Raw genomic sequence first — 27,502 nt, forward strand, 5'->3', positions numbered from 1 at the left:
TAATGCCATTTGGTTCCCAGCACTCAGACACAATCACAGACCTATGACACCTCTGTTAAGCGCACAAGGTTTAATCCTGACACCAACTCACAAGGCCACACCTACAGCCTTGATCCATATGCAACTATGTACACACACACACACACACACACACACACACACACACACACACACACACACACAGACATACACAGACATATGTGTAAGCAAAACCCACGGCAACACACACACACGCGTGTGCGCACACACACACACACACACACACACACACACACACACACACACAGACATGTGTAAGCACAAACCCACGCCAACACACACACACACACACACACACACACACACACACTCACACACTTACTCACCTGAAGAGGCAGGGCATATGCACAGGTAATCTCAAGTGATAAACCTGCAGGAGAAGACATACCCCTCACACACTTCCACTCACGCACACACGCACACAGCAGCGACAGCAGCAACAGTACTGGTCTTTTCATGTCCACAGTGTGCCATCAAGATGACCTATGACTACTACGGATTCTCTTTTCTGCGCAATACGCGCAATGCATCTGAGCCACTGGCCGTCAACAATCCAGCGGACATTTCAGTCATAGTGATTTACTTTTTGGTGGTCTTAGCAGTGGGAATATGGGTGAGTGATATCACTGTCCTTTCCATCTATAAAGTGCACAATTAAAGACAATGTCGACCCAACAATCCTGCCTGTGAATTGTTAACCACTAACCAATTGCATAGTTTAGTGCACATTGCAGGTGTTGTAAACGAGATCTTAAAGCAACACCAAATAACTTTTCCTCTGTCGCACGCACACTATTTGTTTATCCAACAACGGCTTTGCAAATAACGATGTCCATAGACAAGGTAGAATATGTTGCATGATTTTATGAAAGTACGATGTATTGCAACATCATTCAAGTCAAATTTCATCTCATTACATCGAACTACAAACCCGCTACCCGATCTGGCAAACTTACATAGTGCGGTTATAGCCGATAGAGGGGCTGGGTTTAATGCAGAAGTGCCGTTCACCCTGTTACGAGTTGATGAACCACGGAAACAATTTTGGAAACATTATTTTAAGGTACAAAAAACTCTTTGGTGTTGCTTTAAAGTGTCCAAAATTGTAAAAGCTTGTAAAATTGTAAAAGCTTGCTTTTGTTTGAGAGTATGTTTATATTAGATGACAGTTTTCCATCTCAAGCATAATTGAGTCTCTGTCTCTGAGGTTTAACCACTGTATTGTTAATCATTTAAACTTTACCCACAAATTCCTCAGAATCTTCAGTAGCTGATGTGTACAGTAACTCATTACAGAAGTGAGCTCATCTGCTAGTCTGAGCTCATTCACCACTGTTGAAGTGAATAGTGACACATTAGAGGAGATTGAATGCACGATGGCATTGTATTTTACACATTTGAGAGTGAGAGTGAGGAAAGCCTTGGGAAAAAATGGCATTACTTATGGAGCAGTATTGTCTGTTAAAAATATACTGTATTGCTCAGAGTAAATTACTTGCCTGCAAGGTTGGGTTTTACCTTATTGTTTTCATTGTGAGACTAGATACATTTCGAAAAGGTAAATGGTAACACTTTATAATAACTACACACAATTCATAATTTGTTATGCCTTTGTTACTTATTAGTTAATGGTTTGTTTATCATTTGTAATTTCTTGTTCATACATCATTTATCATCAGTAAAGCATTTGTTCACACAGTTATAAATGTTTTGTTCATAGTAAATAAGCCTATCCAAAAAATATGTTTGTAAGTACATGATTTATACTTAAAGGAGAATTCTGGTGTGATATTGACCTAAAGTGTATTGAAACATGATACCGAGTGTGAACGTATGTCTCATAGCTCATCTCGGCTTGTCCCCTGCACTCCAAAATCTGGTGCTAGTTAGCCGATGCTACCAACAGCTTTTTCAATAGTGGTGCTTCGGCATCGGGCTAGCCAGGCAAATAAATCACTGTTTTACACCCATTTACGAGGCTCAATGTATCTCCACACTTCATTGGTAGACTTTCGAGGGCCCTGACATTTAAAACGAGACATTGAGAACTTTGAAAAAGCACTGGTAGTTTACTTACAAGACGATTTATACAGACAGTATCTTCAAGCAACCTACAAATGTCAATTAAATTGAAGGCCATAGACACAACAGTGAAAGCCGGGAATTGAACCCCCAACTTCTCAGGCTACTGCATGCTAGTCGAGCACCTTATCCACTACATTACCTTGGCCCAGATAGAAACACCTACAGCTATGCAAGAGTTTCTGTTTTCTTCTACTACACACTGTTAAGCATGTATTATTAAACATCTGTAAACTATTATTAAATCCTGTATTCTTTGTTTGTAAAGCATTATTCCTACATTAATTCTCATCTGTAAATCATGTTTACACACAGTTAAAAATGGTTTGCCCATAGTAAACACGCATATCTATACTATATTTTTGAATTGACTGTTGTAATACCACCCGACAGAGGTAGTGTAGTGGATATGGAGCAGGGTTAGCATGCAGTAACCCATAAAGTTGCAGGTTCAAGCCCCTACGTCCACCAATGTGGCCTTGCCCTTTAATTTCATTGACATGTGTAAGTCGCTTTGGGTGAAAGTGCCTGCTAAATGAATAAATGCAAAAAAAACTTTATAACTCATTTGTAAATGTGTTGCAAGGCATAAAACGTCCTCACTTTAGATGAGCTCACAAAATATCATTAACTAACCACTTGTAACTCCTGAGTTAATCATGAATTATAGTATTAGGAAGTGGTTTATAAAATATGTATCCTCACCCTAACTAATCATTAGTGCATGTGTATGTAACAACTGTTACAATAATGGAAATATGACTTCATCAAAACATATTATTGCATCATTTATTAAGTATCAACAATAATGTATAAACATATTTTAGATATAGGCTTATTTACTATGAACAAACCATTTATAACTGTGTGAACAAATGCTTTACTGATGATAAATTATGTATGAACAATAAATTACTAATGAGGCTTAATAAATGATGAATTGTGTGTAGTTATTAGTGTTACCAAAATATATTTTTATATTTAAATATAAATATTTTACTTTATGTGTAGTGAATCTAGATTATAAGAAAGTTTCACTTTTTGAAATAAACTTTTCCACGATATTCTAGTTTTTTGAGATACACCTGTAAATGTGGATGGTGCTATATATCTGAATAATGACATGATATGATAAAGAAAAAGAATGACCTTGGTAAAGACAATCTTGCTCATTACAAAACAGGTGTTTCATATTGGGAAACAAGCCAAAAAATAACATTATGATATTTGTATAACACCAAATATCAAAGGTCAAAAGGCTAACTACAGATAAACGTTTAACAGACACACAGTTAAAAGATTCTCTCAAACTTTATCAAGCCATAACAATGTCACTCCATTCTAAGGATTAGATGATATACATCAAATGCTCATCAAAGGGTAATAAAAGAAAAATGTCCTGACATAAAGTCAGTTTTATTTTGGCTTGCTCTTTAAAAGTGTGTAAACAGTATACATAACATTCTGGAGCTTCTCTGTGGACCATTCAGATCTGATCCTCTGTGGACCATTCAGATCCCCCATGCATATATTTCAGAGCCCTCCCTCCCCATGGGGCCCTTGAAATACGTACTGGTTTTACCCCCAGTCCGACGCCCCTGATGGTAACACATCGTCCAGTTCACGTCCCGCTCCACTGTATGTTCGCGGAGAACTACTGTACCTCCTCAGACTGTTTGCGAGTGTTTGCAAACGTTCACCAAAAACTCAAGGCGAACAGAAACCTTTTTGCAAACGTTCGCCTGTGTTTGCGAATTTGAATGCATCTGGTGTTATATGTATTGCTGTGAAGGTGGAAAATGTAAAAGGGTTTACAAATCACCTTTATCTTCTGTATTTTTAAAATATATATTCCTACATGATGTCCAATCTCATGGTAAAATGAGGTATAACCCAACCCTTATTATTTGTTATGCAACCATTTTCCATGAGAGGTTTGCTAAAACTATGAAATATCATCAACAATGTACAGAAAGTACTCTTTCAGAAAGTATTCAGTCCTTGGATTCATATTTGAATTGTTGACACTCTAATATGCATACGTGTGAGGGTTTAGTGTGTGAAAATGCCATCTATAGTCTTTGTTGTACTGTTAACCTGCCCTGTTGCTCCTTTTGCCTCCTTTCTGACAGGCTATGCTGAGCACCAGTCGAGGGACTGTAGGAGGCTTCTTTCTGGCTGGGAGAAGTATGGTGTGGTGGCCGGTAAGAGCAGAGATATACACACACAGAGACAGACAGACACACAGAGACAGACAGACAGACAGTAAAGCAGACAAGCAGGCAGACAGACATACAGACAGACAGACATACAGTACAGACAGACAGAGAAGATGTACTCTTACAAAAATTAAATGTTGCCAATACCTGGCAAAAATTAAAAATTAAATCACTTGTGGGTGATTTGTGGGAAACAAATGAGTTCACTAGAAAATATCGCCAGAGGTTTGCTAGCGTTGGCTGCTAGAGACAAACTTCCAGCAAAGTTCTGGCAACAATGAGAAGTTTGCCACTCATGACAAATGTGTTGGCCAGTGATTTGCCATCACACTAATTTGCATAATGACCTTGCTGCATATTTGCTGCAACATTATCAAAAGTTAACCGCAACTGTTTGCCAGAAACCTAATTTGCATGTGAAAATATGGCAAATTTGAGGCAACTTCACCAGCATGCACGGCGCTACGGGTGGGCCTGGACGGGCCTAGGCCACCCACTATTCAACAGGCCCACCCAAAACTTTTCTTAAAAAAAAAAAAAAAAACTTTTAATATATTTTAATTTTGTCAAGAATTATTAAAAAGCGGCAAATAATCTCATAATATGTGCTAAAATAGTCTAAATGTTTATTTTTCAAAACTATTTTAAAAAGCTGGTGATGTTTCTGTGCAAGTTCAGCAGTGACAGATACGTGAGGTTCTGGGTCGGATCTAGCTTGTCGGTATGCTAGGCTAGCTCCAAGTGATCTGAAAGTGTGAAAATAATTTCCAGTAAAGGACAGTGCTGCAACAGTCGTTGTTTAGGTACCTTAAACGTGCACAAACGGTCTCGTTGTATCGCTGCAACCAGGAGATGAAGGAGAGCTGAGATCCTAACACCTAGCACATCTCTATGGCTTAATAATGGCTTCTGAAATGCTTTTTTTTGCAATGCAGCAAACGTTGTTGATATTGTGATCGTTGATCCGATTTGCATTAAAGGGCCTAATGGGTGTGATTGATCTTTATGAGCTCTCTTGGAGCATGTTTTACATGACGGATGACGTTGTCAATGAACAAGTTCTGTGCCCGAGGGGTAGTCGCCAGTTGATTTTGCCAGGGCTTCAGCCCCGAAAGTATTTTGTACAGCTAACAAATATGAAACCATTATTCTGATCGCGCATTAAAACTTTGAGATGAGATGGACGTATTTAACATACAAGCGTACACGAGTGAACTCACTCTTCTTCATCCAGCAGATTTAACATGAACGTTACCTTCCATAACACATAATTTGGAACGTAGGCTACGTGCGCGCGCGAGGTTGGGCATGTCATTGTTTGCATTTGATATTTGGTAGTCAGGGGGCCTATGTGGTTTCTGTGGGATTGAAATGTTAATTTTTGGAGAGTGGTTGGACTGTCTTTAGAGGTCATTGAACATGGAGAAAAATTATGTCTCCATTTTGTTTTACCTGTTTTAACCCTATTTTGGTGAAATTGTATATTTCACTATAATTAACACAATACATTTCGCCTAAATCACTGGCTATGTTGAATAAATTTCACAAAACAGTTATTTTCTTATTTTCAACAGTATGATTGTATGTCAGTATTATGATTGTATGTCAAACAATTAGAGTTAAGATCAATAACCAATCAGTTTCACCCAATACACATAGCCTACTCCATTGCTGAAAGATAGCAAAATCACAGAATCACAGATGAGACCTCAAACAACATTTAATTCATTTACATATACACAACATATTAGATCTCACCTCCACAATTTCCTCATCCTAATCTACAACTAGTCTACTAAACCCTATTTGTACTCACCTTCTTAAGACTGGTCTCCCCTTCCTGGATAATGTTTTGCTCTAGATTATAAATAATGCTATCAGGGCATGTACCGCAGTCATTTAAGACATCTATTATTAAGCCCTTCCCCCATCCTAGCATCCTAGCATCTTTACACTGGCTACCTGTTAAAAGTCATTGACTTCAAAATATTACTTTATATTATATTACTTATAGTTCTTGGTTGGTTGCCTGCATTGAAAGAGGACACCTCATGAAGACGCTCTTTTGTCTGCTTCTGACAGAAAAAGCACTTCTATGCTGCCAGCAGCTGCTGCTGAACAAGTGCAAAGTGCAAAGTCCCTCTAGATGGACTTGATGCAGTTGCAGGTGTTGCTGCAGGTTCAGAAGATGGTCTACCACGTCTTTTCTGAAGACACTGAGTCCTGCCTGCTTCACAGGATTTCTAGTAGGGAATCTTGCATGCTGCAGATGCTCACTGTTACAGGTGGATTTGTAGCAGTTCCTGTGCCAAACTGCTTTGTTCTGTTGTAAAATAACTGCACTGTAACAATGTAATCGTTGACTGATCCGTGATCCCCATCTCCATACTCTCTCATGGACAAAAACAAGAAATTGGGCATATGTCTCTAGTGATGGGTCATTCACCAGTCCACACATATCTGCCACTGGATAACCACTGGATGACCCAAAATCTGTTTCTTTTAGAATATATGTGCCATCACCTGACTAACAGAAAGACACACCTCAGAATATAACCTAACTAGACTGTGCCACCATGAACTATGAAAATGTGCTTGCTCAAATGTAGAAGGCTAGAAGGTCACTAATATCACCAACCATGAAGAACAGAGCACTATGTGCTTCAGGTTATTCGATATTCTAAATTCTATCACTGCCTATCATCAGCCAACTGTCACTGGTAGTCAGGGATGGATTACTGCACGGGCCTACTGGGCCTAAGCCCAGGGGCCCAAGGAGTCAGGGGGCCCAAGCCATTGCATGGAATCATTTCCTCAATATCAACACATCATATCAACACATAGGCTATGAATCTGATTGAATTAAAGTATTGGCCATCCCCAAAATGCACCAGAATACAGGAAATCACATCAAATAAATTTAAAAAAATGTCCCCCGCAACAATTAGTGGGGGGCCCTTAATACATCTGGGCCCAGGGGCCTGAAAGTTCATAATCCTTCCAGGCTGGTAGTGTCTCTCTTTCTCTTTCTCTCTCTTACACACACACACACACACACACACACCTGTCTGTTTGTCTATCTGATCCTTTCTTTTCTACACACTTACATAGGCTACGGAAGGCCTTTCAGACTTCAGCTGGTACTATGTAAAAGTCTGTTAAACTTGATTTAACAGAGATCTCTGCACTTTGTGCTCTGAATGGGTGTAGACAAGAACTGACAGAGCAGGCTAGGCTTACACTCAAGCACATTAATAGGCATGAATTGATAGTATTGATCTTGAAGTATTATTTTTTTAAGCGGACAATTTTGAGAATTTTAGGCACAATTTCTTGTTAAAGAGATCAATCATCAGCCTAAAAATGTTTTATAATGTTATATTGTTTATGTGGCCCACTTTTGCACACACCTTGTAGAATATCTTTGCTTTTTGGCACCAAACCCTATGCTATAATACCAGCAATGTGAGGTTTATGGACAAAATACCAAATCTGACCTTTTCTGAATTTGACCTTTGATTTGGGTCCTTCAAAACCTTAAAAAAAAAATGGAGACATGTTTTTTTTACTCTTAAGAACCCCTAGAACAAAGATATACTACTCTCCAAAAATTAACATGCGAATCCCACAAGCCCCCAAATTAGACACATAGGCCCCCCTACTAATAGGCCTACGTTACAAGGAAATCATGAAGTCCTCAATAATAAGGTGGTGGTGGAGTTATCCTGTTCTTGTCATTTAGACTAGCCTACAAGTTCAGGTTTGTTATCAGCCTCTAGCCTACAGTCTGGAGCTGGCCAAACAGTGGTGGCCTACTTTGCCTAGTTGTAAAATCGAATTAGTGAGTCCTCAATGTTCCCTTCTCCCCAAGCTAAGCATAACAAACCATATAATGCATATTGCTATTTAAAAGCCACTCTGCTAGGTGGCTATATAGTTCGTTTCTAATAGCAAACAGAAAATGTCAAGATAGCTAAATGTCATTACATCCTCTAATTGTCAAATTATTGTCCATAATATTCAATAAATGTGGTACAAATGAGGCTTGAGTCAGTGGATTAATTTATGAAAAGTGAGCAGCAAGTCAGGCAAAATGGGAATTATGAAAACCGTTTAGACTCTATGGGCTAAGCCCCGAATGTTTTCAACTGCCCTGCATATTGATTGAAACTGTCGGGCAGTGTGATTGATCTGTATTGTTGAAAACCTAAAACAAATGAAATATTCGACCTCATGTTATACAAGCAGAACTAAACTATGTTTGGGGGAAATATTAGATTCCCACTTTTACAGCCTATAGGCCTTAGGTCTATTCGAGAGATGCGCTAAAGCACAGCCAGCAGGTATGGTGCGTAATGGAGATTCCAAAGCGCTCTTATTTGGTCAGAACCAAGGACAGTGATCGAGGATAGGTGCGTCCGTCCTTTTTACAATGCAACAAACTATTTAAAGAGCATCAAGCTATTCAAATCTCTATTATGTAAGCACAAATAATATAACAGTATATTAGTCAGTCATTTTTATTAGGTTAAACAGTGATTTGATAAAGTTTGTTTTTAAGGCCCACCCACAATTGGTCTGGCCCATCCAAAACTGGAATCCCGGCACCTTGCCTGAAACCTGAAATTTCTGTAAGGGTAAAGAGAGAGAAGGCATGCACAGGTGCACATATGTTGATGTGTGTGGCTGCATGTGTGTGTTGTGAGTGTATTATGTTTAGGGTAGGTAATGACGGACTAAATGACAAACCGAACCTGGACTCCTGTGACAGAGAAAGTAACAAAATACTGTGTGTATCAACCATTTCAAATAGTCTGAGATTGAGGAGAATGAGATGCGGAGGTGATAAAACACACCACATCATATCGAAAGCACACAAATATCTAGGCCAAGATATAAAAATTCCTTTTGACTGAGCTCCAGAGTTTGGCTGGGATTGGACGGTGACTTTTTCTCCAATCCTTCCTGTTTGACATCACCAGCTGGGTGGAATGATAAGAAAGATAGAGAAAGTTTTATTGGTGGTATAATGTTGACTGGCAAATATGATTCAGAATTCATTGGAAAGGAAAATAGAGGGGTTTTTATCCGTCCATGTGCATAGAAGGGTTTTATTGAGCTATAAAATTAAGGGCTGCCTGACACAGTGGTCGTTTTCATGGTGCCCACTGATATTTGTTTACAATATTTTTTAAATAAAAAGAAATAAGACTATTGGATAACAATTTATAATAATAACTACTACACACTATTGAGCATTTAATAAATATTGGTAAACTATTACTAAATGCTTTGTTCCTCAATTGTAAAACATTGTTCTTACCTTAATTCTTATCAATAAAGCATTTGTACACACAGTTATAAATGGTTTGTTCATAGTAAATAAGCCTATATCTAAAATATGTTTATAAATAGTTTTTAATACTTAATACATTATGCAATAATAATTTATTAATGGAGTAATATTTCCATTATTTAACAGTTGTTAAGGAATTGTCTATGGTTTGATCAATTAGAATGAATCAATTAGAGTTAATGATTAAGAAACTATTTATACTTACATGTGTGCATGCATTTATAAAACATTATGATTAAACACATCCAATGATTATTTAGGGTGTGGATACAGTATTTTATACCGTATTTTATAAACCACTTCCTAATAATTTAATTTATGATTATTTCAGGAGTTACAAATGATTAGTTAAGGATATTTTGTGAGCTCATCTAAAGTGAGTGAAAGTGCATTTACAAATGTGTTGTAAAGGTTACATTTACATTTATCCATTTTGCAGACACTTTTATCCACAGCGTCTTTCACATGTCAATTAGATTAAAGGTCAAGGGCACAACAGTGGAGACTGGGAATAGAACCCTCAACTTTTCAGGCCACTGCATGCTAGCCCAGCTCCTTATTCACTACACTGCATTCAATGCATTCATTTCTCTTTTACAGATTGGAGCATCTTTGTTTGCTAGCAACATTGGCAGCGGACACTTTGTAGGGATTGCGGGCACAGGTGCTGCTACTGGAATTGCTATCGGAGGATTTGAATGGAATGTAAGTCTTTATGACATTATTTATGTATATAAAGGCCATTATGTTTTTACATTCAGGAATTATATATATTGTATATACCATATTTGTGATTAACCTGCACATTGTGTGTGTGTGTGTGTGTGTGTGTGTGTGTGTGTGTGTGTGTGTGTGTGTGTGTATGTGAATATGTTCACAGGCCCTGGTGCTGGTCATCGTTCTCGGATGGATCTTTGTTCCTATTTACATCAAGGCTGGGGTGAGGGACCCATAAAATATATGGCTTTTGTGAGAGAGAGAGAGAGAGAGAGAGAGAGAGAGAGAGAGAGTGTGTGTGTGTGTGTGTGTGCCAATGAAACTGAAGCCATAAAGTACTGCTCTGCATCGTCTTTCATCCCTTCATGGAGGAATTATCTGTGTATCTTCTCTGTGTATCAGAAATGAAAATTTCACTCACTCTAAGAGGTCTATCTGAGGTGATATTAAACAACTGCATCACTATCCTACGTTGTTATATAAGTACATGCACAAGGTACAAGTAAAAATCCTGTGCACAAGGTTTCCTCACAGACCAGAGCTCTGAGATGTCCTGTGTATGTTCATATTTCTAGGTGGTGACCATGCCAGAGTATCTGAGGAAGCGATTTGGGGGCCAACGGATCCGTATCTACCTCTCTGTGCTGTCCCTGGTGCTCTACGTCTTCACTAAGATCTCAGTAAGTCTGGCCAACATCAGTCGCTCGCACCTTGACCTTGCTCTGTGACGACTCAAAGGTAAAACTCGGGAGTAGGGTCTTATCGGAGGCTACTGAACGCAAAAACGCATGCTTGTAAAAATGCATGCATTCCGCAAAACAGGGAGGGTCTACAGTATTTTATCTGCAGTGAAGACGATTTTATGGGTTACAGAAATGGCGACTTCCATAGTTCCCCATCACCACCAGGGTGACTTTTGGGCAACACCAGTCTACTTTTATCTCCACCAGACACCTTTGTCTCCACCTCCCATCACAGACTAACATGCTGAGCTGTAGTCATTCTGTTCTACCCACTGTTATAGTATTCCGAATCAGAATCAGAAGAAGCTGTGTATGTATGTATGAACGATTGTATGTATGTATGTAGGCTATGTATGTATGCGTTTGTATGTATGTATGTATGTATGTATGTATGCATGTATGTATGTATGTATGTACAGTGTTGGTCATCTTACTTCAAAAAAGTAATTAGTTACAGTTACAAATGACCTCTCCCAAAAAGTTATTGAGTTAGTAACTCAGTTACCACATTTTAAAATTAATTAGTTACTCAGCCAAGTTACTGTAAAGTTACTTTTTATGTGCTATAACGCTATTAGCCTACGTTCTATAACATCTTTAACATCAAAGATTTTTATATTTATTGATTGAAGAATAGAAACACTGCAGTATTTGAATGACTCAGACTCCACAGTGGACAAGGGCAGCATTGGGTTAGCAGCAGCAACAAGTGTCAGCATGTGGGTCCTGGGGATAGCGTGCATGTTACATTAACATTCTTGCATTAATTTCAATGAGCGAGAAGTAGCCTAATGCCGTACTTCCAGTAGAACGCTACCTTTTCCCTGTCTCGACGCCATCGTCGCTGTCTTTAGTGGTAGTCAGAGCAAAGCATGCAGTGAGACAGCGTGAGCAGGGCATCCACCCTGGGTTAAACTCCCAGCCTCCACTGTTGTGCCCTTGTGCAAGGCACACCCTGAGTTGCTACAATGGCCCTTGTAATATAATTGACATAATGTAAGTTGCTTTTGATTAAAAGCATCTGTTAAATAAATACATGTAAATGCATGACAATATTATATACAGACAAGACACAATAAACTAGCAATTTGCAGATTGTATTAAAGATAAACACTGCATATGGTGCAACGCAACTCAAACTCAAACTCCTGTCCTTACCACCTCTCTATCTATCTCTCTATCTCCTCTCTGTTGCGATATGTTGAACAGAACTAGATTAGTACATTAGGCGGAGTAATACACAGAAGTGATGTGCTGTGCATGTAGCCTTGAGCAGAACATGAAGTAAAGTTGTGTTGCAGTTCTATCCTGGTATTCATTATTGTCAACCAGTGATACTTCACTCTCCAGGCAGACATGTTTGCTGGGGCCATTTTCATCAACCAGGCTCTGGGTCTGAACATTTACCTGGCTGTGGTCCTGCTGCTCCTGATCACTGCTCTCTACACAGTCACAGGTGAGCGTCCAATCCACAGCACAGCACTGCAAACTACACACACACACACACACACACATAACAGAGAGAGAGAGAGAGACTCTCTTTAAACTACCACAGGAGTGTTAGTCTCCCACAGCACAGCACTACACCCTTACAAAACAAAGCTGCACTACTTCAAGTGTCAAAATAGCAGTTTTCTGAGTATCAAAACTGCAGTTTTGGAGGAATTCTTTGCAGTTCATATGCTGGAAATGCAATATTTTGGACACAAAATGAATGTCCCGGTTTTTCACAAATCAAATGTGGCAACCCTAATATGGTGTGTCATGTTGTGTGACATAAAGGAGTAATTTATGCGGCTCAAGGTTTTCCAGAAGGCAGGCCTTCGTTTCTTATCTGTACATGACGGCCTTCTCATGCATAGCACCAAGCCAGGGGGGAAAGTCCACCCTTTATTATTTGGATGTGAATGAATGGGTGGGCACTGTTGTTGTTGCCTGGGGTTTGATGTGGGAGTAATTGCCCGTAAGCTTTGATAAGGCCACGCAAACTCTTGGGAGGTACACGAGATGATGGCGTGATACCTGAAACTTCATTCCTGATGTTGTCTCATTCATGGACAGAACTTTGTGTAATAGGCAATCGCCTCAGGGTCAATGGACAGACTTGTGCTGTTTCTTAGAGTGTTGAAAGACTTACTAAATTGCCTAATACTACTGATAGAGTGTAGCAGTGGCAAGGTTAAAAGTTCACAAAGGAAGCATTTTACTCAGGACTTTCCATTTCAAGGATTAGGCAAACTTTATTCAAGAGGCCACTCCACCAAATATTTATTCTCTCCTAAAAAAACCCTCCTTTTTTGCTGAGTTATAGTTGAAGCACCGACCAGAAACAACGCCTCTTGAAACAAATGTTTGTTGAAAATGATTGCCAGACCTGTCATTCATTCATCCAAAGCAATCCACTTGTTTTGGTCATGTGACCTATGCCAGAAAGGTTCTGATTGACATTTCAATTAGCCCCCACCTCCCACAACCAAGTAAATGTGAATTATTAAATTGGTTCCCTGCTGGTGATCTCTTTGAAGTCCTAATTATCGCAAACATGGCTCTGAAAATGGTTGTCCACTGCCAGCAATGTTTTTCTCTCTTTCTCAGACCACTTGATTGATGCGGGATAAAACATCAGATCATGTACTTTATGAACTTCAACAGCACCAAATCTGTGAATATGTTTGCCAACTTACAAGGGAATGAATCAGTGTTTGAAAAGCATACTTATTTGCTCATTGGATTGAGATTTCATCTCTTTTTATGGCATTTCTATGTAATCATATAGGTCTGTTGAAAGACATGCCCATTTGATAGATATGCCACCATGTCCATGTTGTGTAGCTTATTATGAGACAAAAGACAAAAGTTATTTCAAAATAGTGTTGTAATGTTGATACGTGTTATGGTATCCTCAAACTACTTTGGGGGTCAGACAATCTTACCATAGGTGTTGGGAAGTATTCCATTAAGACTATCCATGGAAACATGACTCAGGATGAAAAACAAAAAAATGGTAACTTCTGTCTGATGTCTACTGAGCTCTTTCTGTTGTACGCTTCATTCCCAGGTGGCCTTGCTGCGGTCATCTACACTGACACCCTGCAGACCATTATCATGGTGGTGGGCTCGTTCATCCTCATGGGCTTCGGTGAGTTATTGCAGTGTGAAGCATTCAGCTCTGGACTCACTCTGTGTAGCTACTGGAGCAGCTTCAGCTACATTCTCTATTCTCCCATGTGCCATGTACCACAGAGTTTGGGAATTTTTACCACAGAGTTTGGGGATTAGCCTGCGTGAACCCAGACAAACCTCACATTTGCCTACAGGTTTGTCAGGGTTCACCCAGGCTAGGATGTTATTGTTAAAAGCATATATTTATTTCTCTTTTTACTGTTATATTGTTTTATTTTATCTATCGGTGCATTGTGTTTACGCTCGTAGCTAGAGTGACCTTCTGAGGCAACTCAAGGTAAAGTGTCTTCCTCAGGGGCGCTATAGAGGCAGCTGGGAATCAACTGTTATCATGTTTACGTTTTCTTTGTAAACTTAAAGGCATCCTACTGTATACAAGTTTTTTTTTTTACTGTTGGTACAAAAAATACCCCGAAAACAATTGGTTTTACCTCGAGTTGCTGCAGCATGCAGCTAAAGCAGCCAGGGCAGCTAAATCATTGGGGCTTACAAATGGAGATCTATGTGAAAAATCGTCTGATTTCTCCTTTAATATAGGAGCCTTGAAGTCATTTTTATGGTAAGCTAACTTGCAATAAGGAGAATGTTGCACCCTCCTAGCCATATCCTGCCAGTCCACAGAGAACCAGCCTTGAACCTTCACTGTCCCCTAATCTGGAGAGTCATAAACTGCTGTACGGCAACTCTGCAGTAGCCTACTATTTGTATGAAATTGTGTAATATTACATGGGTCAATATGGGTCTTCTGAGACTATTTTGGTTCACTTGTTAACACATCCACATGTCTGTTTCTAGGAGAAAGGGTGCAAGCCATGAGTGGTATTTATAACAGAAATACTCTGTAACTAACCCAGTAGCAAAGAAACTGCATTGGATACCTTTAAGCTCATCTGTTGCATTGCACCCTGTTTTTTTACAGCTTTCAATAAAGTAGGTGGCTATGACAAGTTCCAGACCAGCTACATGGCGGCCATCCCATCCATTGTGAGCCCGAACATCAGCGAAGCGTGCTACACACCACGGCCCGACTCCTTCCACCTCTTCAGGGACGCCGTGACAGGAGATCTGCCCTGGCCCGGTCTCATCTTCGGCCTCTCCATCCAGGCAGGCTGGTACTGGTGCACTGACCAGGTGAGGCACACATACACACACGCACACACACACACACACACACACACACACACACACACACACACACACACACACACACACACACACACTAAGATACTGCCTACAAACACGGCAGAGATTAAAGTTAATGGGGATGCCTTTCTGACATAGCCTGACGAGCCAGACCCACATTAAAATGTAGGGTCTGGGCACTCACCGTTCACAGTGTTCAGTCCGAGGGGCGGGATAATCAGTTGTCTTTCAAATTCCCTCTGCGCAATGGGACAGCGGCAGCTTATGAGTCCCATCGTTTCCCACCAGCGGAGCTAGTTGGCTAGTTCAAACGTTTGCCAACTTAATAAAAGCTAAACTCGTGTCACACTGTTCGCCAACAGCAACATCCATCTTATTTGTTTTCAAGTAGCAGGGAATCCAAGCCAAACCGTTGCAACTCTGCCATCAATCATTATGTTAAGCCCACCTAACGACTCTATACACGATTTCATTGGCCTGATTGAGTTTCGATTTCTGGAGCTCACAAGCAAACGGAGAGTTGCTGCCGCTAGGGGCGCGTCTAGATTTCTAGGCTATTTCTGACAATAAACACAGCAGAAATTAAAGTGTAAGCTAAAAGTAACGCGCTACGGTAAACACTACGGTAACACGTTATAATTACTACACACAATTAAGCATTTATTAAGCATTTATTAAGCACTATTAAGGCTCTTTGATGGAATAGTTCCAGGGCTCTTAGGTGTCTGCTGTAGGTGGTCCAGGATTCCGCTCCATACAGCAGGGTTGGGAGTATCACAGCTCTGTAGACCTGGAGCTTAGTTTGAACCCTCAGGTCTCGGTCATCAAAGACTCTTGTCCTGAATTTGGCATAGGCTCCTCTGGCACAGTTTAGACGATTGCTCACCTCAGAGTCTATATCGGATTTGGAAGAGAGAATACTGTCAAGGTAGGGGAAGTGGTCCACGCTTTCCAGAGTGGTGTTATCCACTTTGATGATGGGATGGAGTGATGGCTGGGTTGGGTGGTGGTTGGTACAGAACGTGAGTTTTCTTGATGTTCAAGGCCAAACCCAGGCCTCTGCATGCACACACACACATACACACTCACACACACACACACATATGCATAACACACACTCACGGTTAAACACACACACACAGACACTCAGATACCACACACAAAATCCTCGCATGGATCTAAAATGGCACGTTTATCCTGTATCCTGCCAGTCAAACAGGAGGCTGATTGTCCAGGGTTTGAGTGTGTTGTTCTATACTTAGACTGGCATGCTTTTAGTTAGCTACTGATTAGTGGGACAGAAGAAGATAAGATATATAGCCTGGTGCTCTGAGGTGGGTCTTTAAGAAAGAACAGGATGTTGGTTTAGTCAGACACTCAGTACTCCAATACACACACTCTCTCTCTCTCTCTCTCTCTCTCTCTCTCTCTCTGTTTTCTCTCTCTCACACACACACACACACACACACACACACACACACACACACACTACTTAATTTAGGTTGACTGAGTCGACCCATTAATGGCACTTCATGCTTATCTGTGTGGTTCCGTCGTGTTTGATTGCCCTACTTGGCTTGGGCTCTGTATGGAAAAACATAAATATTTCAGCCCTATTGGATCTGGATGAAAACCATAATATGAAAATCACAATAAACAGAAAGGTTACACTTTACTTGAAGGTATCTACATAAGAGTGACATGACACTGTCATGAAAGTGTCATAAACATTAAACGTTTATGACATAACGGTTCTGTCACTCTCTTCTGTCAAGTGTCATTCGGTTTTTGTCATGACAAGTTAGGGCTAGGGTTAGGGCACTTTTATGTAGATTAATGTCATGTCACTCTTATGTTAGTGTCATGTCACTCTTATGTAGATACTTTAAAGTAAAGTGTTACCAAATACTTCACATTAAAATGTCTCCATTTCCCTCTTTCCTCTGCTACATTCCTTTGCACTCCACTCCTCTCGTCTCTTCTCAAACCAAATACAGCGACTTAGTTTAATCAGCATAGTAAGAACATGTTTAATATATGTTTGCAAAGGCCCAAACATATCCTATTGTTCCATTAGTACAAATACTGGTTTATTCAGTAATTTTCGGATAAACACAAGAAATACTTTACATTTACATCGTTGTATGTTGTCTTTCTCAAGGTGATTGTGCAGCGCTGCCTGTCGGCTAAGAATTTGTCCCACGTGAAGGCGGGCTGCATCCTGTGTGGCTATCTGAAGCTGCTGCCCATGTTCCTCATGGTGTTCCCTGGCATGATCAGCAGGGTGCTCTACACAGGTGAGCCAGAGAAGAGGAGGAGGAGGAGAAGGATGAGAGAGAGGGAGAGAGAGAGAGGGAGAGAGAGAGGGGGAGAGAGAGAGGGGGAGAGAGAGAGAAATATTGTCAACTGCTATTCAAGACTCAAGTAGTAAATCGGGTAACACTTTATAATAACTACACACAATTCATTTATTAAGCCTTTGTTACTTATTAGTTAATGGTTTGTTCATCATTAGTAATTTCTAATTTATCATCAGTAAAGCATTTGTTTACACAGTTATAAATAGTTTGTTCATAGCAAATAAGCCTATATCTTAAATATGTTTATACATTTTTGTTAATACTTAATAAATGATGCAATAATATGTTTTTGATTAAGTAATATTTCCATTATTTAACAGTTGTTACATACACATGCACTAATGATTAGTTAGGGTGAGGATACATATTTTATAAACCACTTCCTATAATTAATAATTAACTCAGGAGTTACAAATGGTTAGTTAATGATATTTTGTGAGCTCATCTAAAGTGAGGACGTTTTATGCCCTGCAACACATTTACAAATGAGTTATATAATAAAGTAAATTTAATTTATTTAAAATAAATTATAAAGTTTACACTTGCATTTATTCATTTAGCCGACACTTTCTCCCAAAGCGATTTACACATGTCAATGAAATTAAAGGGCAAGGCCACATTGGTTTGAACCCCCAACTTTATGGGTTACTGCATGTTAACCTAGCCTCCTATCCACTACACTACCTCTGCCCAGTGGTATTACAACAGTCAATTCAAAAATATAATATAGATATGCGTGTTTACTATGAACAAACCATTTTAACTGTGTGTAAACATGATTACAGATGAGAATTAATGTAGGAATAATGCTTTACAAATGAAGAATACAGCATTTAATAATAGTTTTCAGATGTTTAATAACAGTGTGTAGTAGAAGAAAACAGAAACTCTTGCATAGTTGTAGGGGTTTCTATCTGGGCCAAGGTAGTGTAGTGGATAAGGAGCTGGACTAGCATGCAGTAGCCTGAAAAGTTGGTGGTTCGATTCCCGGCTTTCACTGTTATGTCAATGGCCTTCAATTTAATTGACATGTGTACGACGCTTGTCTGCTAAATGAATGAATGTGAATGTAATCTTTACAACTCATTTGAAAATGTGTTGCAAGGCATAGAAAGTCCTCACTTTACATAAGCTCACAAAATATCATTAACTAACCACTTGTAACCCCTGAGTTAATCATGAATTACATGTATAGTATTAAGAAGTGGTTTATAAAATATGTATCCTCACCCTAACTAATCATTAGTACATGTGTATGTTGCATAATTTATTAAGTATTAACAATAATTCATAAACAGATTTTAGATATAGGCTTATTTACTATGAACAAACCATTTATAACTGTGTCTACAAATACTTTATTTATGAGAATTAACATAGGAACAATGCTTTACAAATGATGAAAGCATTTTGTAAAAGTTTGCAACTGGTTTATAATAAGAAAATGATTTCATTATAAGTGGTTGTTTCATTACTTATTAAGTATAATTCATGTACTTACAAACATATTTTTTGGATAGGCTTATTTACTATGAACAAACCATTTATAATTGTGTGAACAAATGCTTTACTGATGATAAATTATGTATGAACAATAAATTACTAATGATGAACAAACCATTAACTAATAAGTAACAAAGGCTTAATAAATGATAAATTGTGTGTAGTTATTATAAAGTGTTGGTTGGTTGGTTGCTTGGTTGAATGATCAATTGTATCATTGATGTGTGTGTGTGTGTGTGTGTGTGTGTGTGTGTGTGTGTGTGTGTGTGTGAATCTTCTCACATGTTGCTTTGCTTCTCTTCTGTTCCAGACGTCATAGCTTGTGTGGATCCTGATGAGTGCAGTAAATACTGTGGAGCCAGTGTGGGATGCTCTAACATCGCATATCCAAAACTAGTGGTGGACCTCATGCCTGACGGTAGGTTCTACCTACACAGTACATCATATCCTGATGTAAACTGCACTCTTTGAAGCTGTGTGTGTGTGTGTCTGTGTGTGTGTGTGTGTGTGTGTGTGTGTGTGTGTGTGTGTGTGTGTGTGTGTGTGTGTGTGTGTGTGTGTGTGTGTGTGTGTGTGTGTGTGTGTGTGTATGTGTATGTGTCTGTGCATGAATATAATTCATGTAGTAAACTCAACCTGTCAGCAGTCTATGCTGCAGTTGTATTGAGTTGTAAGTTACTGTATGTGTGTGTGGGTATGTGTGATTATGTAAATGTGTGAATGCACTCCTCATCGACACCCTGTGCTATACACTGTAAAAATGACCAATGTATTTAGCTGCCTGTGTGTGTGTGTGTTTGTGTACAGTGTGTGTGTGTGTGTGTTCAGACATCACAGCACACATGTGTTCTCATTCACACACATAACATTTACATTCACAAACATGTTTGCTAAATGGATCGATGTACATGTGAATGTGTTGAGAGCATGTATGTGTTAGCATGTAGATGCCTGCGTAAGTGTGTGCGTGTGTGTGTATCACACATGTGTAAGAGCATGTATGTGTTGAAATGTCTACACACTCCTTATTGATTACAGTCCTCCTCCTCCTCAAATGTAGGTCTGCGAGGCCTTATGCTGTCGGTGATGATGGCGTCGCTGATGTCATCGCTCACCTCCATCTTTAACTCCGCCAGCACGCTCTTCACCATGGACATCTACACCAAGATCCGCAAACGCGCCTCAGAGAAGGAGCTGATGCTCGCTGGCAGGTACGGCTGAACATGGCACCTCATAAGAAAGCGGTTTCACTTACTAAGAAGGCAGTAGGCTTGAAGTTTATGAAAGGATCATTTACATTTACAGAAAAAGTACATAAGTACATACTGTAAATTATACACCATGAGCTACACAACATACCTCACTTGGCATAAATGGAAGCTTTTACCAACATGAAGATGGTACAGACTGTTGTAGGCCTATATCTATTAAAATAATCTTTACATTTACATTTCGTCTTTACATTTACAGTAAAAGCAGTAAATAAAACTTATAATATAAGCTTGATGGTGTTTTGGGCCCCCACCGTCGACTTCAAGGCAGTACTGTGGGTAAGGGTTAGGGTCAGAGTTAGGCAAGGCACCACTGCCTTGAAGTCGACGGTGGCGGCCCAAAAGACCATATATCATAATGTAGATGATATACTGCTTGGATTAAATGTAGTCAGGGCAGGGGTTACAAAATGGAATACATACTGAAAATCCACAGTGGTGCATTTCAGAATATTCCTACTGCTATATGCCTAAAGAATATAATGACATGTTGTCTGTCATATGACCAATACCATTATGTTCTTGTGACCTTTGTACTGCATGAATGCTGCGCGTGTAGTTCTGAGTGTAGTTCTCATGACACAGAAAATTGGTTGCAGGGTGTTCATGCTCTTCTTGATTGGATTGAGCATTGCCTGGATTCCTATTGTCCAATCAGCACAGAGCGGGAAGCTCTTTGACTACATCCAGTCCATCACATCTTTCCTGGCTCCACCCATCGCCGCTGTGTTTTTCCTGGCCATCTTCTATAAGCGGGTCAACGAGCCGGTAAGCCCCACAAACCACCCACTCGCTCGTTCTTCTGAGAGACACGATCCACACTCAAATCCCTCAAGTGCACAGTGCTGCCATCTCTCTGTCCCTGGCTTCCTGTTTTCCCTCTCCACCCCTCTCTCTCCTCTTCCCTTCTCCACTCCTCCCCTCCCCTCTTTCTTTTATTCCTCTCTCCTCCTCTCCACTTCTCCCCTCCCCTCTCTCTCCTCTTCCCTCTCCACTCCTCCCCTCCCCTCTATTCTCTTCATCTCTCTCCTCTTCTCCACTCCCCCTCTTCTATTTGTACTATACCGCCATCACATACTCTATCATAACATAACACTGTCTCCCTTGTACTCCCGTTACTGGCACATACTCCAACATAGTAACATCTATCTATCTATCTATCTATCTATCTATCTATCTGCACTCTTGCACTCTACAGCACTTTGGTCAGTGTAAGCAGTGTAAGTTGTGTATACCTACCTACTTATCCACTTATCCATCCATCCATTCTCTCTCAGGGAGCGTTCTACGGCATGATACTGGGCCTGTGTGTGGGCCTGGTCCGGATGATCGCCGAGTTCGTCTATGGCACAGGCAGCTGTGCCAGCCCCAGTAACTGCCCCACCATCATCTGTGGTGTGCACTACCTCTACTTCTCCATCATCCTCTTCGTCCTCTCCTGCCTCTTAGTCGTCAGCATCTCCCTCATGACAAAGCCCATCCCAGACGAGAATGTGAGTAGAGCCGGCTCAATACAACCAGTATCAAAGTATAGATATAGCATCAGTTATTGCAATGCACTTGATAATTGACACTGTTGATATCTATGCTTTGATGCTTTGGTCTCAGTTCCATTGTTTTTACGATACTCACATTGATACTCTCTCTGTAATCTCTTGTAACTTGTTTTGTGTTTGTATGTGTATTCACCATGGGTTTCTCTAGACTGTCACAGTTATATCAATGAAGTACCGGAATCTTATCTTGAAATTATAGTCTTTTTATTGTTACAGTTATCAAATTAAGTGTGTTATAAGTATGCTTTCAATTGGTGATATCATGATGTAACATGATGTATTGTAGCATATTACGTAAAATGTCATCATATATCATATCACAACTATGAACCTCATTAACTACTGGCTGTGTTTGTTTATTCAGACTGCTTTAGAGCTAGCAGTCCTCCAATGCTGTTTTTTTACATTCAATTACATTCAGTTATGTTATTTCTCTTATTAGATGTGACTACTGCAAATTCAGAAACATTCAGGTGCACTATGTTTTAAAAAAAAACTCACATAAGCAGCGTGCAATCGCTTACTGCCAATTCGTAACAACATAAAAAAAAGGCGCACCTCACTGCAAAAACTGTGTCCTGTCTGATCGCCTCCTTAGTTCGTTAACATATAGGGAGCTCTGAGCTTTGCATCTAAGAGGTTATACTCCACTAATGAGGTGTTCTGTGGGGATATAACCCATCTAAGGGGTTCATTGCCTCTCAGCTGTATGCTGTAGCATGAGCAGCCAATAACACTACATATGCAGTTTTCACAAAAGTTCACAAAAGATTGTTTGTGTGCAAAACACTTTTTCGAGAAACCTCTAAGCGCCATATTCGTTGGAAATTGCAAATGATGTATTGTAATTAGTGAATCAGGTCCTTGTCTACCCCAATCACATATGCATGTGATTCACAACAGACACGCTGCTCATGTGACTTTACTCATTTCCTTGGTTTCCGACTGAAGTGAATGTTGGCCGGCTTACCGTTGCTGTTTTTCCCGGAGCTTGGCTCTTGTCTGACATATGTCTGATGTGTGTGTGTATGTGTGTGTGTGTGTGTGTGTGTGTGTGTGTGTGTGTGTGTGTGTGTGTGTGTTCTGCAGCTGTACCGCCTGTGCTGGAGCCTCCGCAACAACACCGAAAAGCGGATCGACCTGGAGGCAGGGGGTGAATGGGAGGATCAGCAGCAGGACAACAACTCTTCTATGGAGGTGAAAGGTGGGAAAAGCAGTCTGCAACACAACACAGCACAGCACAGCACAGCACAACACAGCACAGCACAGCACAGCACAGCACAGCACAACACAACAAGCACAGCACAGCACAGCACAACACAGCACAGCACAGCACAGCACAGCACAGCACAGCACAGCACAGCACAGCACAGCACAACAACACAGCACAGCACAACACAGCACAACACAACACAACACAGCACAGCACAGCACAGCACAGCACAGCAACGCACAGCATATTTTATCCTTTGTGTAAAGTTTTATAAATAAACTAAATGTAAACGATTGAAAGGCATATGGAATATTGCAATCTGTTCCTTCTAACAAAAGGTAATTGATCACTTTAAAGAGTCCAACCCCAAGATGTGACATGATATTATTTACCACTGGTTCTAGAAATGGCATGAAAAGCTATTTGTCAAATCCAAACAATTAACTGTGTCAAAAATACAACCTGCACTGCAGAATTCAATTGTGATCAAGTGTAAAGTGGTCAAGGAAACCAGAAATGTTACAAGGAACTGTTCAAGGAAGAACAGTTCCTTGTAACTCCTTTGATTTCCGTAATGAGTTTATGACTGATACAGGCTTGCCTTGGAAGTGAATTTCCCTGTGTTCCATGTTAAATGTTAACATGCTTATTGTGTGCATCCCATCCCACTTTATATCCACACACTACTCAACACAGCATAACATCAAGCAGGACAACACAGCAAACTGCCCACACACACACACACACACACACAAAGCAAAGCAAAAAAACACAGTACAGTGCAGCACAGCACAGCTCAAAAACACAACACTATTATTAGTATTGGTACGTGGACTGAGATTAACGTTAACATAAAATGGCACTCTGATCACACGCATAATATCAGATGTTCTGACATCTCCCCTGCAGACCCTGAGGATGAGCCTGGCTGCTATAAGAAGGCCTACAACTGGTTCTGCGGCTTCGAGCAGAAGAAGGCCCCCAAACTGAGCGCCGAGGAAGAGGAGGAGTTGCAGAAGCAACTCACCGACACCACGGAGAAGCCTCTGTGGAGGAACGTGGTGAACGTCAACGGCGTCATCCTCCTGGCCGTCTGCGTCTTCTTCCATGCGTTCTATGGTTAATGAGCACAACCGGAATGTTTGTGCCGGAGTATAAATACCTATTCATTGGCACAAATACACATTATGTACACACACACACACACACACACACAAACACATACACACACACACACACACACACACACACACACACATTCTCAGGCATAGGCGATATATGTATGCTAAATTGATCTAAGGATGTTTTTTTCTTATTTAAAACACTTCAAACAGCCGGGGTTTTGCTCACCTAGCTGCCATTTCTGTTGCTCATTTCATGATTTAAAAAACAATCCCATTTCCACATCAGTCCAATATTGTAGATACAATCTTTGTCCCCATTTTATCTTAGTCGCCCCCCCATCTCATTTAATTTCACTTATCCAGGATCATTGCATGCTTTGTAATTCCAAATTAATTTTGGTTCTGAACTAAACTTGTTTTTCCACGTTTACCAGTCAGGGACCAAACTTTTACTTAGACATTTGTCAAGGTGCAATGTAACTGTATGACTCAGACTATTTTTTTTTATCAAAGATTAAACACCAAAGGGAATCCTTATCTTGTTCTTAATAATCTTGTGATGAAAGAGTTTTATGAAAACACTTTTATAGTATGTAGTTATATGTGCTAAATTATTCATATTGGACACAATGGTTGGCTGGTTGTTGGAATTACTCTATTGTTGTGATTTATATTTGCACTATTTTATCCTTTGTGTAAAGTTTTGTAAATAAACTAAATGTAAATGATTGAAATATGGAATATTGCAATCTGTTCAATATTCAAATGTTCAAAATGTTCAAAAGTGAACTTGTGAACATGTTCCTGCATGTTGAAAGTTAACATGCTCATTGTGTGCATCCCATCCCATTTTATATCCAATAACACTAATGTTATTATTATTCAAATTACAGTTTTTCTCTATTGATTTGATGCACACTTCATGAAACTTTGATCCACTTGATCTTGATCTTCACCTTTTTAGCAGAGCAGAAGTCACCTGCAAATAATTTAACACATTTTCATTGGTTTAACTCATTTTTCACATCCTTTTTCAAATCATTTAACACATTCAAAGACTCTGACTCCATTGGATTAATTCTGTGAAACAAATGGAAAACACATATTCACAGCTAATATATATTGCTTACAAACTAACGAACATGTCATGTAAATGTGTGAATCTCCTTTGCACAATTCTTCAATTAGCAATCATTCAATATCCATAAGAGATAGCATGTGTGTTCTGTGTTGCTATTTTAGTATGGATCTAAGGCACATTTAGAGAACTGTATTGCCTATTTGGTGAAGAAAACAATACAAAAGCTGACAAGTCTAGGTGTTTACTGTAGGTCTATTTCAATAAATAAAAATGTCATAGTTCAATGACATTTGTCTTGTCTAGGTGCTTACTGTAGGTGTCAATGGCAGTTGGGAGGAATAAATACAATTCATTTTTATTCAAAAATGAGAAAGTATGAGAAATGGCACAGACATAGCAAAAATGAAGGATGAAACTCCTCAAATTTGAGAACAGTGTTTTGCATTTTGTTGTCCTCTGTGTAATGGTTGATTGGAAGAGCTCATACACTTGTTTGCTAGCCTGACGAGCCAGACCCACAATTTGCTGCCGCTAGGGCGCGTCTAGATTTCTAGTACTTGTACTTGTTTGCAATTTGTGTTGTTTGAAGGCAAATTTTGGTTTTGTTGCATATTTTAAATGTTTTGGCACGGCTTTTGCAAACAACATTTTGACACATTATTATTATTATTGTTATTATTATTTTGCAGTAGGCCTAGGCCTCGCTATTTCTCCGACCTGTTTTAATCACAACACGCAGAACTATGTTCGAGATTTTCAACCATCCTCTCACACACTACTGTCTCTTACTGGTGTCAAATGTTAACAGTTTCCCGCTTAGGGTTTTTCAACACAGGAGTCTGCCCTCTGAGCTGCCTGCATGCAGTAACACGGTGACATGATTGATGTGTAAATATGCTCGCTGACTTCTGAATGGCTGCTGTGTTGCTAGGTCAATGAACAGAGGTAGGCTGTCACATTCTTCCTCGCCATCAAGCTTGTGTGAGCTCACTGACACCCTCCATACCACTTGTGTATGAGGTGAAGATCTATATGTTGTGTATGTTATTGATGGTTATACAACGATTCACTGCACCTACCACGCTGACCACAGCAGTTCAGAACCACAGACAACCTGTGTCTGGTGAATGGTTCAAGCTATAATGTGTAACTTACTTACGGTAGTAGCCTAGGCAGAGACTTTACAGCCTGAAATCAAACCGCATCTTTAGCCTATTGTGATCTTCATGCTTATAGGCTTTTTGTCGTTTTGCCATGCTATGCGTATTTGCTAAAATGTCATGTTCTAATAGTTTACGGAATGAAATGTATAACAATTGTACGGTCGTCCTCAAATAGCTACATACAACTGAACGCTCTCTCTCGCGCGCGCGCGCGCTTTGTGTGTGTTTTCGAGTAGCCTATATTTCGGCGCATGCTTGTAAACTCAGGGAAATATTCCTCAGTGCAGTGGATTATAGGCGTTGATGCTCGATGAAATGGATTAAAATCCGTTTTTATGTAATACGGGTCCCTCTGAGTACACAGTATATCTTCATGTTTTGCGTTTTGTTTTCTTTTTGTTTGCCAGGAACGTGGAGACGTTGGAATTATAGAATATTACTTGATTTGGTATCAAGAAAGCTGTAGCAGTTTTCAGTTTTTCATTGTTTCAGTCAATGACATGATGTAACACTTTGAAATAGGATTTTGCTCAATATAGGCTATGTGTTTTCTGTTTGTCTTTTGCTGTTATTGTGAAGGCATTTGTGTGTAAAGCATCACATCACAAAGCATCACAGGGTTGACTGCCCCAAACCGCACACTCTTCCCGTCTATTCGCATGTGTTTGTGTGTAAGTCTGACCATGACTCACATCTCATTCAGTGCAGTGGGTAAAAAAGTCTGCTTTTATCTCCAAGAGCCTGTGTGT

The 27,502-nt window shown here is 39.8% G+C and overlaps 1 protein-coding gene across 1 annotated transcript; it reads left to right on the forward strand.

The window, feature by feature from the left end:
* Window positions 1-415: 415 nt before the first annotated feature.
* slc5a1 (solute carrier family 5 member 1) lies at window positions 416-25,243 on the forward strand. Its single transcript, XM_048259012.1, has 15 exons — window positions 416-652; window positions 4,254-4,325; window positions 10,297-10,401; window positions 10,577-10,636; window positions 10,989-11,093; window positions 12,507-12,612; window positions 14,215-14,295; window positions 15,259-15,470; window positions 17,644-17,779; window positions 19,656-19,763; window positions 20,406-20,556; window positions 21,216-21,384; window positions 21,894-22,109; window positions 23,262-23,376; window positions 24,295-25,243. Exons 1-15 carry the CDS (start codon window positions 518-520, stop codon window positions 24,507-24,509), a joined length of 1,986 nt encoding a protein of 661 aa, XP_048114969.1. The 5' UTR covers window positions 416-517; the 3' UTR covers window positions 24,510-25,243.
* Window positions 25,244-27,502: the final 2,259 nt, after the last annotated feature.

This window comes from Alosa alosa, chromosome 12 (assembly GCF_017589495.1).
Source record: "Alosa alosa isolate M-15738 ecotype Scorff River chromosome 12, AALO_Geno_1.1, whole genome shotgun sequence".
NCBI lineage: Eukaryota > Metazoa > Chordata > Actinopteri > Clupeiformes > Clupeidae > Alosa > Alosa alosa.

Coding starts and splice junctions, on each gene's coding strand:
- slc5a1 (XM_048259012.1), top strand. CDS start 518: ATGACCTATGACTACTACGGATTCTCTTTTCTGCGCAATACGCGCAAT. Junction 10,637..10,988: donor CTATTTACATCAAGGCTGGG/GTGAGGGACCCA, acceptor TCATATTTCTAG/GTGGTGACCATGCCAGAGTA. Junction 20,557..21,215: donor GAGCTGATGCTCGCTGGCAG/GTACGGCTGAAC, acceptor AATTGGTTGCAG/GGTGTTCATGCTCTTCTTGA.